At 33.7% G+C, this 21,408-nt stretch overlaps 1 protein-coding gene across 2 annotated transcripts in view; it reads right to left on the bottom strand.

The window, feature by feature from the left end:
• The window catches only part of LOC106460953 (ubiquitin carboxyl-terminal hydrolase CYLD-like), a 113,755-nt gene that overhangs the window by 55,006 nt on the left and 37,341 nt on the right, over nucleotides 1-21,408 (bottom strand). The window contains exons 4-7 of one of the 2 annotated variants that reach the window (XM_022387752.1): nucleotides 19,244-19,458; nucleotides 13,551-13,683; nucleotides 8,234-8,278; nucleotides 6,596-7,063 (exon numbers count right to left, since the gene is read on the bottom strand). In XM_022387752.1, the coding sequence (XP_022243460.1) occupies nucleotides 6,596-7,063; nucleotides 8,234-8,278; nucleotides 13,551-13,683; nucleotides 19,244-19,458 (861 nt within the window). The remainder of the gene's footprint in view (nucleotides 1-6,595; nucleotides 7,064-8,233; nucleotides 8,279-13,550; nucleotides 13,684-19,243; nucleotides 19,459-21,408) is intronic. The other variant, XM_013920710.2, reaches the window with a different exon arrangement.

Genomic DNA, 21,408 nt, shown 5'->3' with positions numbered 1-21,408 from the left:
CACTGTGGTTTCATCTCTGTTCAAGCACCAGGCAAAGTCCACATGAAGGGAAGGAAGGAGATGAATTGGGGCATCCGAGGGATCCCAAACAAGGTTCCACTGACCTTGTAAAGCCCACTGAAGAGGTTGCATTTGGGCTTGACCAAGGGGAATGAAGGTCTCTAAAGACACCCACATCCCCAAAAGAGATAGAACCTCTTGTGCAGTTGGAGAAGGAGAGGAGGAAACAGTCTGAACCAGAAGTTCCATAGATCACAAGCAAAGATATTTAGAGGGGAAGAGGAAGAACTTTTCCCCATTGACTGGCCAACCTACCCGTGCAGCTTCTCGAAGAAGAAAATGAGTGTGTAAGAGGTGGCATGTGAAAGAGCTAGAAGCAGCCAGTCATCCAAGTAATGGTGAAAACAAATGCCCCTGGAATGGGGAAGACGTACAAAGGCCTTGACTATTTGACAAGAAGCCACTGCCAACTTGAATGGAAGAGCTTTGAACTAGTAGACACAACTCCAATGGACAAATCAAAGAAAATGATGGGATGCTGGGGAGATGGGAATGTAGAGCAAAGCATCCGAGACATCTACTTCTGTCATCCAATGAAGAACAGGCCCTTCAGAGAGAACCTGCAGAATCTAAGGGTCTGTGGTGAAAGACTCCCACACAGTGACAAAATATAAAAGTCTGGCTCCCCACTAGACCTGTACCTACAACAGTCACCAAGACCACCAGGGGTGCTGAAGTCATTGATGACAAAATCAACAGTTGACCTTGGAGACCCATGAAGCAGGAACCAATAAAGAAAAGGAAGGAGAGACACAGGAACAAGTTCAGGAGTAAGTTAAGACAAAAGGGAAGTTAACAAGAAAAGGGAGGTGTGCAAATGAATAGACTGGACTCTGGATTCTAATAAGTCAGGAAGGCCCCAAAGACATCTTGCTTTAAAAAGCAAGCTATACACAATTCCTGTAAGGAGGTTTAGGTAAAGGAACATGGGACAAAAGGGCATCCTGAGCCAAAAGTTCCCAACAACAGAAAAGTCATGTTTGAAAAGAAAAGGCAGATGAGGACAATCATGCCAGAAAGGAAACATCAGGGCACGAGCCTCCACTGAAAACCCTTCAGGGAAATGATGAAGAGCCTCAGAAAAAAAGGTGAATTGAGGAAAGGGAAAGGAGGGAGGAAAAGTGAGATGGATATAATAGAATTGAGGTTGAGAAAACGTGACTGAAGTATTGGGATCCAAACCCCATAGAGGCAGAAGAGAATTCAAAAGCTGCGAGCCCAAAAAAGGAAAAGCAGATCAATGGTTAGCCACAGCATGGGCTTCCATATTATGTGGAGGTCAAGGCATACTGACCCCAAAATGTAATTGGTCCATAAACCTATTGGCATGAACCCCAAAATCCAGTAAGAGAGGGGAGAGCAAGATAAGGCCCAAAAGGTGTCTCACTTAAAAGGGAAGGAGAGAAATAAAAAGAGAGACATGAGCAAAATGTAACAAACCTAGTTTATCAACTCTAGGAAAGGAGGAGGAAGCCTAGGCAAATCCACTGGAGCTAAACATGATTGTGTGGCATAGAATGGAGGGAGGAAACAAGCTGTCCAAATCCTCATCCTCTTGTTCAGGTACCCCTGAACAAGGAATGACAGAATAATCTTCAGGAGAATCTGAAGCCTGTATGAAAGTAGCAAACTCCAAGGCCATAAAGTTCCACCAATAACTGCAAACCCGGCACCATTGTAGAAGTAAGGATAACTGTTGTAGGACCAGCAGTAGTAGTAGTTGTAGCATTAAACTATGAATTCATGACAACTACGAGTGGAAATAGTAAAAAAATCCACACAGGTAGTTCAAAAAAAATTACTAAAGACACATAATATTAACTCTCTCACTAAGGGCTTGGTCCTAGGGACTGATCTCATAATTATTTGTGCTTGTTATAGTTTTCATGCTATAACTTTAATACAGTAAGCGTATCTTAACAAACTTCTGCAAATTATCAGTAAACATTACAAGGCTTTCATACACAAAATATAAATTTTTTTATTTTACTAAGTTTAAGATTTTTTAAGTAATGATTTGCTCATACATTTTTCTTTTTGAATGTTTACTTTTCTGAAGCATAAAAGTATTTTGATTTTAAGAATAAAAATACTTTTATGCTTCAGAAAATTTTCAAATTTTATATGTGAAATCTTTATAACCCCCAGATAATTCATGTTACTGTCATGTTACTGTATCCAATAATATAAAACTGGCCTTTAAAAAGTGACCTGTCTTGGATGTGTTCTAGTGGATCAATATTTTGTAAAATACAATCACATTTCAGTTATATTACATTACATATGTATATACATTACTATTTACAAAATAAATTCTTAAATTTCAGTTATTTTTCTTAAAACATAGAACAGTAAATAAAGAAGTATAGAAAAGAATTATCTTTTCTAGTTACGAACTTTGTACTGGTTTGCTGCTTGTTTGCCGTAGGTTGCTAAGCCTTATCAAATTTTGCATGTGGAGACTGTAAAAGAAAATACTTTTTATAGGTTTTATATATGCATTTTGAAATAACAAAAAATCATATATTACTATAGCAATACCACTATGATTAATCAGGCTTAGTATCTAAGCTGTATTTGGGTCTAAGCAAATATGATTTTTTGTGCTCGATAATGTCTTACCTTACCACTTGAAATCTACCATGGAAGGAAAGGGTTTCCCAGTGTAAATACTTTGCAAAAGCTCAGAAAACCATATGAGGGACATTCCAAGCTTTCGATTGGTTATTCAAACATCATAGACAGAATTAGGTGTACATAAGCATTTCCAACAATGGAATAACGTATGTAGGGCCACTATTTGATTCAGTAAATGTAGCAATATTTCAACAAATAGAAAAGATACGAGGTCTTATTATATATATTCTAGCTTGTCAGTAATTTGAGTTTCTAATTCGTACGAAACTATAGGCTTTGTACTTGGACATCACAAACATGACATGAGACACACAAAAATCGATATTTAGGATTTTTTTTTAACATTTACTTTTAAATTAAAAAATTAACTAATGCATAATATTAAAATTTGAATTATAATCTACAATTTGATACCAAACTTATTGACATAAATTAATAAAATATTAGTTCATTAAAATTTTTAATATAAGTCTACAAAAGCGATGACACGTTCTTTGACCCGTGACCATAGGAAGACCTGTCTCGATAGGGTTAATGTGTGCAAACAAAAAGTAGAGAACTGAAGTGTAGCAAAGAAAAAAAAAAAAAAGTATCCAAAAACATGTAACTGATTGAATTTCCAAAAGTAAAGCTCAAGTAAAAAACATGTCTAAACACCATGAGTGCCAATCAAGAAGTAAAGTTGAAATAAGTTGCATTGAGGGAGTCAACTGTGCTAGTTGTGTCGTGCTCCTATTGGTGAAGGGTTATCACATGCATATTTGCATGGTATCACGGAGTTGCTTCATGTGAAAACACTTGAGGGTAGGTGGGAATATCAAGGTTAGTGGTGAGCAAAAATCTGTGCATATAGATGCAGTACAAGTTGAGAAAAGCTATTATGTGAGAAGTGGTAAGATATCATGTCGGAAACTGCCTCCATGTTTCTCCATATAACTATGATTATTGTCTAGGGTCCTTATGAACTTTCCTATGTGTAAAAAAAAAAAGATGGAATAAAGCATCTGGTCAAAATTGGCATTGAATAATTTTATAACAACAATTGCAAGATAAAGTTCAACTTGTAACATTGTTTCAGATGGCACAAACAAACCTTGATGACCTAATATATCACTTTTGTAATAAAGAATTGTTTATTTTGCATGTACACAAAAACTATATATAAAGACTTTTTCTAACAAGTTACCTGCAAAAAAACAACTAAAAACTTCTAAAATTATTCATATGATCATCTATTCAACTAACAGTATATTAAGAAAATCAAATAATCCTTAATGAATGTCTCAACCTAAAATAATGACCTATATATTTCCCATAATTTGAGATAATATTAACAGTTTCCATCCTGAAACTCACCTCTACACATAGAATAGCTTGATTCCTACACACATCTGCCTATGAGATTTACATACCACTAATCTTAAACTACCTCCCACCTAAAAACACGTAGTTAACATATACTGATCTAGTGCATGATGTCATTATCATGCACCAACAGACTTCCACCAATAGAAGGATAACACAACCTCCTTGCACAGCAGATCCCCTTGAGCACTTGTGCCCAAACTAACTTTATTCTACAATGAGGCAAAAAGAAAGTGCACTGGAAATAGGAAAGATGAGTGGGAAGGTAAGTATCTATTAAAAATATGTTTTCAGGTAAGGAAAATATTATCTACTGAGATGATACCTCACCTCTATACACAGAATAGCTAGAATCTCACACATGAAATGGAGGGGCCGGTGCAAACATTAAACCTGCATGTACTCTCTTCAGAAAATGTTTGAAAAGAAGGCCCATGGAGTGTGACACCCAAAAACAAGGGCTCCATAGAAAGACCACATCTTATTTTGACCAGGGTATACTCTTTGCACGAAAAGGAAAGGCAAAAGAGCCCTAAGTTTCACAGGAATTGGGGGGAGGGGAGGATTTTTGCCTCATCAATCTAGCACTAGTACATCAGTGGTCTTCAAGACAAGAAGTATGCTGTGATTAGGGCATGATCAAACCACACAGTTGACTAGCTGTTTGAGGAGTGATCTGCACTACACAGATAGTGCTACCATTACCCTATATCTCACCATACTGTGGCATATACAATTTGTGAGGAATCCTCCAAACTCCATCACCCCAGTGACTAGGAACTGGTAAGTGGCAAGGGTCTCCAATGCTTCACTTGAAGAAGTGGCGAGTGTATTTCAGTTGTGGAGACCTGAAGAAGTACCCAGATCTCCATTCAACACCTGCCAGAAAGGTTTTTTTACTGGAGACAGTGCAATAGATGACTGCAAAACCCTATTTTTAAAAGATGGAAAGCATACGCAAAAGAAGTTGGTAGTCAATTTCCTGATGCCAGCTTTTTCCATGATAGTCCACAGAAGGTACAGTCTGGATTGAGAACATCAGTAATCAGTAATACTACAAGGATACCTCTAGCGGTCTTGCAGAACACCCTATCTCAACAGTGGGCATTGGTAAAGCCAGGATAGAATACCAGCCACCTGGCAGGATCCTATTAAAGGTAAGAGGGTTAGATGAGGGTAAAGAAGAAGAAAATATCCTTACCTTTCTCAAAGATTGTGTAGATTGAGGATCAGCAACTGGAGGGAATTGAAATCCTGCAGGAGCTGAAACAGCCAGATGATGATGATAATGGGAAATGAACATGTACAGAATCATCCACATGCTAGCCCCTGAAGGGTCTTGTTCAAGTGAAAGTGAAACACAAGAGAGTGAGACAGGTGATGAATCTGATGTGATGAAAGGTGAAAGAGCCTGCAAGCATCAATATCCAGAGAAGAATACACCAAATGGAGGAGTTGGCAGACGCATTCAGTAAAGGTAGAAGATGAGAAGTCCCTGGACAAAGAGGGGTCCCATGGTTAAAAAAAAAATGATGACAGGAACCCAAAAAGGAGATGTACATGCGAAGTAACATTAAATAGATCAAACAATGCTGCTTGTTTGCCATAGGTTGCTAAGCCTTATAAAATTTTGCACGTGGAGGATGTGAAATGAAATAATTTTTTTTTTTAGGTTTCATATATACATTTGAAATAACCAAAAAAATCATAAATTACTATATCAATACCAAAGAAATTCTACTATAATTTATAAAGCTTAGTAACTAAGCTGTATTTGGGTATAAAAAATACGAAATTTTGAACAGACTAAAGACACACCCTACTTTGTTGAAATATTGGTTCAAAAGAAAGAAATGGCCTGGAAGCCTGTTAAGATGGCAGAAAAAGACACTAGGGGGCATTCTGAGCTTCCAATTGGTTATTCATGTCATATATAGAAGTAAGTGTATATAAAGGAGTGTTTCCAAAAATGGAAAGAGGTGAGCGGAGTGTCACTGTGTTTGATTTAATACATGCGCAATATCTTAGCAAATAGAAAATATAAGACCTTCTTATTTTATATTCTAGCTTGTCAATATCAGTAACTTGAGTTCCTAATCCATATGAAATTACAGACTTTGTATTTTGACGTCACAAACATCTAATTTAAACCAGTGCTGCATTCAACATACCTCGTGACACACAAAAATCAATGTTTAAGTGTTTTTTTAATATTTACTTTTAAATTAAGAAATTAAATAATGTATAATACTAAAATTTGAATTATAATCTACAATTTCATACCAAACGTATTGACATAAGTTCATAAAATAGTTTTTCAATGAAATTTTATATGTGAGTCAACAAACGAGATGATATGGCCTTTGACCCATGACCAGTGTGGAGAGGGTTGATGGCTTTTAAAAAATAACCACAATTTTTAGTTCACAAGAAGGAAATTCATAACAACCTACATTACATATACACTACTAACAGTACAATAAATAGGAATGTTGAAGCAATATAATATGGTATGGAATTAGCCAAATCTCACCTTTTTCACTTAACATCTCATAGAGAGGATTGACGGAAGATGAGCTACTGTATACTCCAGGTGTACATTCATCAGGAACCACATGGTAAAAACTGTTAGGTTGTTCACTTTCAGGACTATACATGCTACTTAACAGTTTAAGATCTTTCCTTCTAGAAGAAGGGCTGTTAGTCTTGGCACCTTTAAGTCCTGAGATGGTCACATTAGATCTATCACCAAAACTACTCTGTCTAGACAATTCCTTTGTTTTTTCCAGAGGTTTAGCTTTATTCACTGTTCCACAAGATTTATTTCTTTTTTCCCCTGGTGATGCTGGGAAGTATGTGGATGTGTTGCTGCATGATGTGACAGGGCATTCATTAGCTTGCTGAGATGAAAAAGATTTTGATTTTGCCCTCGCTCCTGTGTTGAAATTCTCTCCGGAGACAATAGGTGACTCGTTTTTCAAAATAACACCACTTTGAACACCTGTAAAATACTAACTCCCATTAATCTAATTTACTTGTATGGTGTAATTCTTTAATAAAGCATATGGTAGATATGCATCTGTTATCACTATGACTAAAGTACAAGTTGATAAAATGAAACAGATATATTAATGTTCATTAAATGTATACATTTAAACTAAGAGGTTTGAAATATTTTTTGTATACAATGAACTAGTTTTACACTATAACAAAAATAATTCACACGCAGAACAAAAGTCAAAAATGAACAAGACAGTTAAAAATTTTTAGTATATTCATTTTTTATCTATATAAATGTATATTTAACATGGGATTCATATATTTTTAAAAACCTCAGCACACTATATGTACTTAGTTTACTCTTATCCAAAACTACACAGATTGTTTTGATTACACAATATAGCAAACACATTACAAGTACATTTTGCAGTTGTAGCATCACATACTGGATTTATTTGTGAAAAGAACTTATCAGTCTCCAAAACTATCAGTTTCCAAGACTAAAACTTAACATATATCAAACTTTTTCACAAATTACTAAAATATCCTACCCACAATTTTGTATATTATCTTTTTTGGTTTCAATCAACAACAATTTTATTAAAAGTTTTTTTAAGTTTTGATAGTTAACATAATTATTCTATACTTCGTTTTATATTAAACTATTGTTAAGTTACAGTAAATGCTTATCTAAGTAGGGAGTGTTAATATCTACACCATTCTAAACAATTATTTGGGATTTTAAAATGAAGAGGAAATTAAGACAAAGTGGGATTTGAATTGATATATTTAAACATCAAAAACAAACCATTCTATAGCATACAATATGAATATATCATTTTTCATATAATTTTTACAAAATGTTAGTACAGGTTTCTGCATTTAGTTATAAACATCACTGAACTATACTACTCTTGCTCATAGCAATTGTCTTTATCATTTGTAGAAATAACTCATCAGGTCTTGTCTATTTTCACCTGGTCTACTTTAGACTGGATAATTCATTCAGCAGATCTCAACATGTTGTTTGGTATGATGGTTAAGTGTGAAAATGGAGAAATCAAATTTGGGATTTCCTTTTCCATTAATATGGTTGGCATCCTAATAACTTCTTCTGAAATGTAGAATAGGCTTTAACATAAACAAAGCTAGTACTTAATTAATAATTCACCTGTTGTTTGTAAGATCTTGGCATTATCTTCATTTGGTTTTTGGTCTGTAAAAGAAGAATTGTCACAGCTGATATTCTATGTCTGTGTTTACATGGTGACAAAAATCATATGCCAATGTTATTTACTGTTAATAAAATATCATTTTATACTGAAAATTCTCCACGTCAGCCTTTTATTTCTGCACAAACAAATTCTAAGTACAGCTCAGCTAAACAAACCTCATGTTGCAGTTATCCTAATAATACCAAAGACTATGTTATTGTTCCCATCTTGAAATTCAAATAGAGGTCAAAGACGAGATATTTTGGACTATGTATTATTCATGGACTTGGGTGTTTTTTGAACTGCAGTCAATGTGTGAAAGTGATTCTTCTGGCTACACTTACCTTAAGACACTAAGATTGTAGATTCTCCATTCTAAAGAATAGCCTTGGATATAGCTGGCTATTTCCCAGATGGTGATGATGGTTATCAATATGTTATAGTTGTCATCTATTTTTCCTCCAGTGAATACAAGCTTATCCATCAATCTCATTTCATCACTGATATGTTAGCTCAACAGTAATATAAAAGAAAATTAAGTACTTGATGAAAACCATAATGACCAAGAAAACTTCAAAAGCAGTTTGTTAAGCTATTTGGAAAGTTGAGATGTGCATTTCACCATGTCATCCTCAGTCTGGTTTGGCTAAGACAGAATATGCAGACTTTCAAGCATATGCTTACAAAGTTTGTGAATCCCGACCAACTTGACAGCAATGAGCATCTGTTATATGTCATTGTGATGGTATATATGGTAACAATGCAAAAACAGACTGATTGTTTGTTGAAGTTACTGATATTTGGACATGAAATAAAGGTCAAGATTGATAAGTCGAATGACAGTAAGAGTACTATCTCATGCTGCATGATGACTAGGACAAGTTATTTGCTGAACTAATTATAATTGAACCATGAAGAACAGGCCAAGATTGGTAAGTCAGATGACAGTGAGAGTACTATCTCATTCTGAATGATGACAGGGCAATGTTGCAAACACTTCTGTGGCTGTTCATGATGAGTCAGAGGAAGATGTAATGATTGTAGAAAAACCCAGCTGTTTGGGAGATCAGCCTACAAATAAATATAGTTGAAACTGAACTGATAAGCAGTTGGGATAGTGATAGGAATTCATTACTAACATAGCTACAACACCTGAATGCCAAAAGACAGTCATGCACCATATTTTCTGAGCAACTCAGTGGAATTTCATGGTAAAATATCTAAAGAACATTTTTGTTACTCACTCAATCAAAACAGCTAGGTTAGCTGTGGTTGTTAGGCATGACATCTAGAACATTATCCAGTTGATTGATAGGTTCAATTGTATACATAAGCTGTAGACTTTGCAATCCTTGTTTTCTAAGCACTTAGCTGACATTATTATAGTGAACACTAGCTTGAAAAGACTGACCACGCTTCAGTTACTGATAGTGAGGCACCATATTAGTAATTATACTCCCTCCCTTAGAAGAACAAGCACTATTACATGTATCATGGAATAGTGGGAGATACTCAATTGTTTGTGAGAAAGTAAATATACTAGCCTTTGGAAGTTGCAATTTCTTGGCAGTAATATGGCAATTAAGTTACTTAAGATGCCTAAATGAAGCAGGATACACATTTTCTTTTTTTTCACACAGAATAGTATACATACAGTAGAACCTTGACATTAAAGGCACCCTTCCGATTGTGTTCAAATGCCCTCTGTAGCAAGGTACCCTTAATATCAAAAATGCACTACGCAAAGCTGTATTCCCTATTAAACTTACTAAATTTTTTAATTTTAAAGTCCCCCATTTTGTTTGGTGTATGTATTTAAAGCCATTTTTGTTACATGTATGTAAGCAGTGTTATTGTGTATACTATACAAAAATTAAATAAATGGAACAAAGAAATATGTTTTTAAATTTATTTCTATTCCATAGGTATGAAAATACATCCACATGTAAAAAGTTACCACACATTTGTACTTCTCTTCAGAGTTTGAACTGCTAAAAATTTCACATTTATTTTCTGTTTAGTTTACTGTCAACGACTGATGTAAAAATCCACTGAAAATAAAGCAAAAAATCACCATCATTACACTGTTTAGGTGACACCATAATACGACACTCCTAAGAATAACAAAGCACATGCACAGAAATAAGATTGATTTGACCCCTGCTCTGAGAACACAGTGTGGAATTTTCCAGGTTATATATCCTACAGTATTTTCAATGAAAATTCCCCAGAGTAATAAGATTACACTTTGAAATATGTAAAAATGTTTGTTACAGTATATGGTTTGGAGCCGATCAAATAAACATCACAAATGTTTGAATATTGATCATTCTTTTGGGATATTTGGAATTTAGTAGTATACCATACAGGCATTTATACATATTTATTTTGGTTACAAATAGCAGAAAAAAGAAAGCGACTGAAAAGGTCTGCTCATAATGGTATGGTGCACATTGTTTCGAGATGTCCATTAATCGAGGTTCTACTGTACACCAATTTAAAAAAAAAATAGTATCTATTTCTGTGTATATTACATGATATCCTTTTCTAAAATTTTTCAATAATACTTTGGCTATGATCAACTATGATATAGCATTTAATCCTATGCTGTTGACCAAATTCTCGGTCTATCAGATAATGATAATTTGACCAATTATTTTCAACTAATTCTCCAAAGTCACTGGTTGTTATAGTCATCCTGATTTCAATTTGAGATACTGTATGATTACTTCTATCATGATAATGGTCTCCTGTTAAAGTCAGTTGCACTGGCTCTAGAATTAAGTCACATGAAGCTAGAGAGGATCAAAAGAAATGGCAGGCCACAGTTAACCAGCTTTTCAATATCAGCAGTGATAATTATTTACTAAGTGAACAATAAAGAGATGATAGTCAAGATGACCAAAAGATATACTAGAATGTGAACTGAGGCAGGAAAAAGACTGGGTTAAAAATTGTGTAAAAGCTACTGTGGAAATATTACCATTACTAGGAAGAGTATCATTAAACAAAATTTTCTTTGATCTAGATAAGAGGAAAAATGAAATCCAGGTAATGTTTTTTTACATCTTTTACACCATCATTTCTACAACAGGTAAAAATTGCAACCAGTAACTGTTCTTCAAGTGCATAACTCATAAAACAAGTGATGTTTTCCTTGACACACACATATATATAGCTCACACAAATTGTACAAGTAACTGTTGCCATTATAACTGTGCTATTTCTGTTATTGTTTATAAAAAAAAAATTGACATATGTGGTGTGTGTGTGTGTATGTGTATGAGATGCTTATAAAATGTAACAAAAGATTAACCAAATACATATATATATGCAAAATTAGTAATAAAAGGCCATATAATGTGAAATAACCAGGTAATTGCATAATCTTTAGGGTAGAATTAAAAGTAAAATACATAATTTGTCACTAATAATGGTTGGAGACGGCTTGAATGGGTAATGAAGAAAAACTTTAATATAACAGCAAATGTACAATGTTTCAACAAGGTTTTGCTGTTATATTAAAGTTTTTTTCTTCATTACTCATTTAAGCCGTCTCCAACCATTATTAGTCTCAAAGTGGGTTCCTCGTCATTGAATAATTTGTCACTGTTTAAAAAAGAAGTGTAAAAGTATTTATGTGTTAAAAGTGTACAAAGTTATGTGATAGGTTTGTTTCATGAACTAGTAATTTACTAAACAATTATATTATATACAATACTCTACATTTCTATATTTTATTTGCAAATTAATATTCTTGAAATCCATCTTTTCTTCATGTGGATATCAGTTACTTAAGTACTCAGCTGTATTGGCATCAGATGATATTAATAATTATCAAAGCCTTTTCGTAGATCTTAAATTTACCAAGTTTATTTGTAAATGAGTTTCAATACTGAATGCATAAAATAGCAAAGCAACATGCTCCATTATATCCTTTTATCTTAGTGGATAGTCAACAAGACCACAAAATATGTCAAACATAGCTCACCACATAATGTATACTAGAGGGAAAACTCATGTTCTGTGTATGAAACTTTTTTTTGGTTGTGGTATTTTGTATTTGATGCACAAAGTTTATAAAATGTAAAGGCTGTGCTGTGTATTTGAAGCAGTTAAGTGACCTACCTAGACTACTCACATAAGAAGTTAGGTAAGTAGTGTTCTGAATGAATCTGATGGCCATGCAGTGAGTCTCAATGACTGCAAAGTTAAACCTACTTCACAACAAGTGATATCTACCAGACACCTCTAGTACAAAAGATACTTTTTTGAGCCATATAGTGTGATAAAAAAATTACAAACCAATCGACTTATTTAGTAAGATACATCATATTTTGCAATGTTTTCAAAACCTGGGTAGTGGGGACAAGTATTAAAACTCAACACAGCGACAGTACCAGTAATCTAAGTTTTTATAAACAAATAGAAAATTCACAAACAAAATCTTAACCTATGAGGGATGACAGATCCATTCCCTAATTACCTTTCCTTTCGCAATACAAAGTACTATCTACACCCACTTCTCCCTTATGCACATGGTAACATCATCCATACTTCCCTATTCCTAATTTTACTTTTGCATGATTTAATGAAGTTTAAAAAGCTTTCCACACATTCCCCCTACTCTTTTAATTGTATAGGGAGCAAGTTTACTGTTACAGTTGAAGCTGAGGACTTTACCACAGTCTCTCTATCTATCTAAACTGCAGTCATCCCTCACTGGATGTAGCTCTCCATCAGACCAGTCCAGTATTTCCTTTTCTTAGCATACCATGTCCATTTGATTCCTGCTTTCACCACTATATCGTCCCTCTATCTTCTCTTTTGCATATCTTTAGATCTTTCACTGTCCTAGGTTGCCATTCCATTGTTCTTAATGCTCACCTATTATCAGAATACCTTGCTACATGTCCAGCCCATTTCCATTTAGTTGTTAGAATGAACCTTACTGCATCTATTATATTTGTTGTTTTTCTTATTCCATTATTTCTCCATCTGTATTGTAGTGTTATGTTTAAGATTTCCATGTTAAAGCAGCTCTAAACCAGCAAACAGTGAGCTACAATTTATTTGCTTCTTAGTTTAAAGTTTCTAAATTTGCTACTTATTACTAGCACAATACTGTCTTCATTTAAGAATATTTTGCAACTTTTTTTTCTGAATTTCTTTGATAATTATTCATAATATACCATGGAAAATTCAAAACTCAAAACATACAGGCCCTTTTAATTTCAGATCCAATAAATCATTTCACTGTATGAACAGATTTACCTGAATTACTGTCCACTAAGAAGTCTTCAGCTTTCATTAGTCCAATGATGGGAACTAATGAAGCATGACTGAGCTTAGTATGAAACAATTCATGATCATTGTACTTTCCAGTGCCCGTTCCAATTGGGTTATCCTGTTTGAAGTAAAATAATAATAAAAATAGAAAACTATAATAAATATTTAGTGTATAAATCAACACTGCACACACTAGTTCACATAAAAACATAAAAGGAAAAAAAGGCTAGGAGTGTTACATTGTATGTTTACTAAAAACATTACTAAACATTACTAAAATACATTACAGTTTTTGAGCCCCTCATTTCATATATGGCATCAACAACATCATATAGAGAAAGCAGAACAATGAGAGTGGTAGACTAATCTACACACTATGAAGTACCTAACTTAGGGAAAAAGTATAGGATCTAACACAAAAAATAGGGTTACTGGAAACAATATTCTCTCTCTTTTAACCTAAATAGTAAATAATTTATTTGACACTACAGCTAAGAGATTAGTAAAATTTGTTATTGATTAATTATCAAGCTCATTACTCATTAATGGATTACATTTAACTAATTGACTATTTTAATATGAAATGACTAAAAAAACTTATAATGCTAAAAAAGCAGGTTTAGATACCCATGGTGGGCAGAGCACAGACAGTCCATTGTGTAGCTTCATCTAACTACAAACATAATGGCAATATTTTAATTACTTGGGTAAATGGAATAATCGAAAGTTATAATTTTCCTATACTGAAAATGTATTTCTGATAGGTACTTACCTTCACTCACATGAATAACTATTCTCGTTCAGTGCTGCCCGCTATATGCAAAAAAGTTTTTGTGTATACCACAAGCCTTGACACTCCCACCCATATAGAATTGACTGATTCCAATGTGTCTCGCAAGCAAATCATCTTACAACAACTCTCCACCAATTAGAGCACGACATACTCTTTTGATGCATGTGACTCCCTCTATTCAGTTCTACCAAACTATCAGTTGAGTTTTGGCAGAAAATTGAAGTACTGGTTTTCAGTGGGGAGGAAGGGTGGGAAGTATGAGTTGAGGTAAATATCTAATGGAAATACATTTTCAGTATAGAAAAAATTATAACTTCCTACACAATACATTACCTCCCCTCACATAAATAGCTAGAATCTCACATTGAACAAATGGAGGGAAGAAAGTAGCATCCAAAAGTCACTTCCAAAGAGATCTTTGGAGTCGAAGATCATATGTGGGAGACCACACCACTTCTGTACCAGGTATACCAGGTGTGGAAAAAGGTGTTGCAGATATGGGCAGAAATAGGGAGTAGCACATCCAATAGAGAGAGAACTATGGTTGGATAGTGATCCAAACCACACTATACATGAATCTCTATCCCATAATACATAAATGTGGGTGTGAGTCAAGGATGTGCCTCTACGTGTAGACTGGCTGCAACGGACCATACACGGCAAGTCAACATCATCCATAAACCCAGGGCATCAGGAACTGACACCCACATGGGAACCGACATCCATGTGGGGGGTAGGACAAAGGATTATACTGCTGGCAAGTCATCTACAATTCAAAACCCAGTCCACTGAGAACCGACATCCATGTGGTGGTAGGAAATAGGATATACTGGTGGCAAGTCAACTACAAAGAGGATCATACCATCTTCAACTCAAGTTCATGTGACCAGAGGGAATGTCATACCCCCCGAGCTATGAACGGGACATTGAAAAAATGTCTGTGTAATGTAAACCATCTCACACTCAAAATCAAAATGACAGGAACCACCCTAAATACCGTAACATCCTCGAAATAATAACATTGAGGGATAGCAGAAGGGGAAGAACTATAGTAACCTTCAAGTACCTCCACTTTAACCCACAACAAGGATGGAGTAACAAGAGTATAAATGAGTGAGGGAATCGATACATCAAAAACACGTGTGTGAGGACTAATGTTGATTGGTTCAGCTGTAAATCTGAAACCCAACCACTGGGAACCAAAATCCACATGAGTGTAGGATGAGGAATCCCAATCAAAAGGGGTGAAATGCAATTTTGATGGCTTACTCCAATGTTACATAGTAGAGGACATCTCATCATCTACCCCAGCAGAACACCACTGCCCTAATCTCAACTGAATGGCTTATCATCATTTATGCATATCCAGTATATATATATCAATGTTTTTTTCATTAACACATTCAGGAGGATACCTCCACAGTCCACCAACATAGTGACTTGGAACTGGAAAGTGGTAAGGACTCTCAAACTCCACTAGAAGAAAAGAGGGGGAGCATGGTGGAGAATCTGGAGGAACAACAACACCTGAGATAGTGCAATGGGTGACCACGAAACCCTATTTTCGAAAGCAGACCATACCGATTTATTCAATACAAGGCATGACTGTCCCCTTCTGCTTTACCTATGAAGTCCCTGGGTGAGTACAGTAACGAAGCAAATATAACGCGGGAATAAACCTACAAGCAATCTTGTAAACACCCTATTTCAGCAATGTGCAGTTAGTGGCCATAGATTTATAACTGTTAAGTCATTATGGCCTTGCAGTGTGGCTTTTACTAGAAGTATACCTAGACAAGCACCACTCACCACAGAGCAAGATCCATAAAGAAAAAAGAAGGACATTCCCCCTGAAAAATAAGATGTATATATACTAAAAGGTAACTTACCCAGTCACAGTCTCACGAAAGAGTGAAGGATGGAAACAGATGGATGAAAGTACCCTGACAATGAAAAAACAGCTACCCAAAGTACAGAATGAGAGATGAATGTATGAGGTGTAGTCCCAGTGCTCGACAGACAAAGTACCTCCAACGGACAACGACAGGTTTGATATGCAGGGAAAGAAAAGATGCATGATTGGAGTAAAGACACCAGAAATTAAAGACAGGAAGAAGGATAGAAGAAATAAAAGGCCAATCGAATTACAATGCAAACCTAATGGGTCAGAGAAGAAGGAAAAAAATCACAGACAAAGCAGTGGAGTAGGAGAAGGAAATAGTGGGAAATGGACTCAATGGAAAAAAACCTTGAAAACAATGAAACAATGTCAGGAGAAGGGGAATATACTGTGAAATGTGTCTAAAACAAAAACTAAGATAGGCCCAGCAGATTCTGCAGTAAAGGCCTGGAATGCAATCCATGATAAGGTGGAGGAAAACTGAAAACATCTGGGCTGCTTAAATTGGGTTTAGCAGTTATAGGAGTAATATTGGGAGCAGTAGGGTGGACGCCAGCCCCCAGGGGCTCACACAAACAAAATTAAGGGTAAGAAGAATAAATTATAAATTAAACGAAATTAATGATAAGAAATTTGGTAGTGAAAGAAACATATGTAATACATGTTATGTGTTGAAGAACAACGAAATAGTTAACTGAACTAATGAATAATCTGAAAGTATAAACACAGGTAAACCAAAAATTAACAGTCACTTGTTACGCTAAAAAGATATTTAACTTAATTAGGGATTATTCCGAAAGTAAAACAACAGGTAAACCAAAAATAACAGACACGTGTTAAACCTAATCAAACAGTGTAGAACAAAGTATATCACTAAGCTCTAAAATAAAAATCTTAACCTAACAATAAGTGTAATAATAACAAAAATGAAATAAATGGTAATTCATAAAATGAAATAAGTGTGTATTAACAATAACCTATGTATGAGATGTATGGAAGAAAAACAATATAGTTAAATGAATGATTGATATACCAGTAAGATGAATGACACATAATCCTAATATAACAAAGACCCCTAAGTATCAGTGGTATAGGAGAAAGGAAACAACTAAGCCTAATTTCTAACCTGAACTAGACTATGAGTAGCAACCAATCTAACAAAACTTATGTTATAGAACTCATATAACTACAGCTAATAATATTAAAAATAAAATTAATCAAAAACCATAACAATATAATATCTTATCTTTCCAAAGTCAGCAAACTATATGTCAAAATGTGTGGACCCCCAAACTTGAGGCGAGGCCCGATGAAGGTCAGTTCATTAGATGATCAATTTCCCGATGAAGTAAAGCCAAAAATCTACTCACAGAGTCCTGTGACCTGAAGCCTGTGTGAATGTGCTAATAGGACATATAACCTCCAACGTGGTAACATAGAATCTATAGTGCAAAATGAAAAACCAAACACAGCTATGTTGGCAGAAACAAATAAAAAGTTTTTGTAATGAAGTAAAAAGTTCCGTAACTGGGTAGAAATGAAAAATAACTCCACTTCAGAATAACTCAACAAGTTACAAACATCACTATTTGTATAATAAAGAGTAAACTTGTTGAGAGAAATTTAAAAAAAGATACAGAAAAAAATTAAAATAAAACACTTGAAGAGAGCAAAACTAAACATTACAGCATGAGTACTGCTAAAACAAGAAGTGATAGTTTGGTAGAATTGAATAGAGGGAGTCACATGCGTCAAGAGAGTATGTCGCACTCTTACTGGTGGAGAGTTGTTGCATGATGATTTGCATGCGAGACACGTTGGAATCAGTCAATTCCAGATGTGTGGGAGCATCAAGCCTTGTAGCATGCATAAAACATTTTTTGAATATAGAGGGCAGCACTGAACGAGAACTATTTATGTGAGATGGAGGTAATATACCATATCAGAAATAGTAATAATTGGGAACTAATTTCGACTAGTTGATTATTTTACTGAGTTATGACACTGATCAATTAGGCTGAAGAAAGTTTAATTAATCAAAAGTAATAATGTAAAATTCTAATGGCAATATTTTGATTACTGGTTATTTTAAATAAATGAAAGCAATAATAATTGAAAACACTTATTTTTATTAATTGATTCTTTGTGTGACATTAATTGATTTCTTTATAATTTCAATTATTGGAGAGTTGAAATAATCCAAAAACAGTAATAACTGGAAACACTAATTGCAATTAGTTATATTCTTAACATTAATAAATTTAATCATAATTTCAATAACTAGATAGTTTGAATAATTGAAAACACTTATAATCACAAACACCAGTTTACTATTTTCATGACATTAATCACTTTAATCATAGTTTGGATTAATCACATATTACATATGACACTAATCAATGAATATATGAATTAAGCAAAATAATCTCCAAGCACTACTTGACACTTAAGTTATTTTCTATGGTGAGAAACTGTGCCTTTCAATGATAATTATTTGTTACGAAAGAGAAGTAGAATATTGTTTAAACTCTTTACTATTTATGTATCTTTCACAATGTTCAACTATGTTACATAAATTGAGTATCTTACACAAATATATATAAATGTGAACCAACTGATTAAAAGTGAAATATGAGACTTGTAGTACTTCTTTAAAAAAATAAAAAAAAGAGATAATCCCTAATTTTTGCCAATATTCACAGAGAACAGATACACCAGTGCACTCTTATATGTGTTGAGTATTACATGTTCATATACAACTTCAATTAGCACCAAACATGGTTTTAAATGTAAATTAGTCTTGAATAATTCAGTTAGTTCCCTTCTGTTCAGCAGTTTTTCATTACAAATGCATGAAGAATGCTAAGTTACATATTTTAATTAAAATTTGACAATTTATTGATCAAAGAAAACTGTCTTTAAATACAACTTATAATTAAGTTAAACTGATGAAGAAATTAACTGAAAGATAAATATATTACTTACAAACTCCACTCCTACCATCCAATCTGAACCAACATCAGGAAGCTTGCCAAGCCAGCGCACCCAGCCATACTCTGGTCCAGAGTCACTAATCCACACTACACGGTTATTAAGTTGAAGTGGAGGTGGAGGTGTACCATCAGCACAAACAACTTCTAATGGAACAGGATCAGGCTTACTTGTGGATGAGTGCACATGTATTTCAGAACCAGTGGTAGCTAAGTGGTTATTACAGGGGAATATAAAAAAGTAAGCAATAAAATTCAAATTATTGTAATTTTTTTGTAATAAAAACTGAGGTTATTACTTAAAATCAGGTAAGTGCTAATTGTGCTTCTGTTATATCTCTGAGAATAAAACCTATATTGCTCCAGTCAACAGAGAAACTATTCTATGACAGAATAACAATTACAACTGTTTTTTATTACTTTAACATTAAACTCTTTACTTCAAATGTGTAGCATTTCAATTATATACAAATACCACACGAGTTTTAAGTCTAAAATATACTGACAGAACTTAAAAATAAAACAGAATCACTATATACAAAGATATTTCATGCCTAATGCAAGCTCTGTATGTACAAGTTTAATATAATACATAAATATTTAGTTATTTTCATATGTTTTACAATCAATTATTCTAGTACATTAAATGTTACAATAAAATTGTAGTATCTCAACAAGTAACTCTGTGTTAGTCTAAAAGTCAGACTATGATTTTAAATTAAATTAATGCATGTCTACATCATACACAAAAGTTAAGTTAAAATGAAATTCTAAGAGATATTTTCCCTGATATATATATATATATATACATCCCTGGTTTGTGCCAAAAAATAAATCTAATTTCTTTTTTCCTCTTTTCTGTAACTTTCCCTATATATATATTTTATGTCTCCCCTGGGTGATACAACTAGGTGTTTTCATGTGACTACTGATAGTTATTGATATGCTCACACATCCATTTCTTGACATAAACCAGACGTTGTGGTTCAAGTTTATATAAAAAGTATGGTATTATATTTGAAATTAAATTGCTAAGGGAAAAATTTAATGGTAGTACTTAATTTGGATTTAATAAATTTATCAGAGGCTTCTATTTTTTGTTTAGCCAAAAAATTATCATTAAAATTAGTTCACTGTTAGTTTATTATGTTTTGGCTAATTTTTCTTTTTGTTGTGAATGTATCTCCAATTATATAATGGTAATCAATGGTAAAATCTAACTCGCTTTACGAATGATTTTTCATGAACGTAACCCCTTTCATAAAGCGGGGTTCACCTGCAAATGTTTCTGAAGTTACTTTTATTGTATGACTTTGTTATTTGTAAGTAAGTGTGTAAAGTACATGGTTACATGTATATCACCCAAACATTTTGTTGGCAAAAACATAATTTTCAATCTTCATTATTTGTGGTAACGTAAAGTTCCTTCAGATACATAATGGAAAGTGGAAATCCTCATTTTTTACCAAAAAACACCAATGTACTCTTATAATTATACATAAACTAAACAATACAAGCACTACACATTTCGGAACAAATTTATCAGCCACATTCTATTTGTTCATCAAAAAACGCTAAAAGCAATTACGTTAGACCTTGGTTAGGGACAGAATAAAAACATATTTCATAAAGTCAGTGTTAAAACAAAATTATATACTTACTACTTATCACATTATATTTTTAGAGGCTTTGAGATTGTATCATTGATTTTGTATATAAACATGTATGTTTAGTTGTATTTTATACCTGAAGTATACAAACTAATGTACTGTTAAACCGTGCATGTACTATCCAAAAAATTTCTATTATGCTTAACTAATTTTTCAACTTATTATTGTATTAGCATAATGTGCTACCATAAGCAAGTATACTATGCAACTTTCTTACACTAATGAAGAATATACGTGTATTTTTCTGATAAATTGCTTTTATTATTCATACATGATTTGAATTACACATTCTTATACCTGAACTTTTCTATTTCAAAATTCTTCAGCATACATTGATCTACATTACATTCTAAAATATTTTGAGATCCTGGTAGACTAACAACATTATAACACACATTTAATAGTATCAGTTGTGGATACTGAGCAGATAACATTTAGTATAGATTTGCATAAAAAACAAAACACTAAAGTACTAGTTTGTAAGAGACTA

Source organism: Limulus polyphemus, unplaced genomic scaffold (genome assembly GCF_000517525.1).
Source record: "Limulus polyphemus unplaced genomic scaffold, Limulus_polyphemus-2.1.2 Scaffold869, whole genome shotgun sequence".
In the NCBI taxonomy this organism is placed as follows: Eukaryota; Metazoa; Arthropoda; class Merostomata; order Xiphosura; family Limulidae; genus Limulus; species Limulus polyphemus.
Note: the sequence above shows the minus strand (reverse complement) of the source record. Positions and strands in the feature narration are given on the sequence as shown.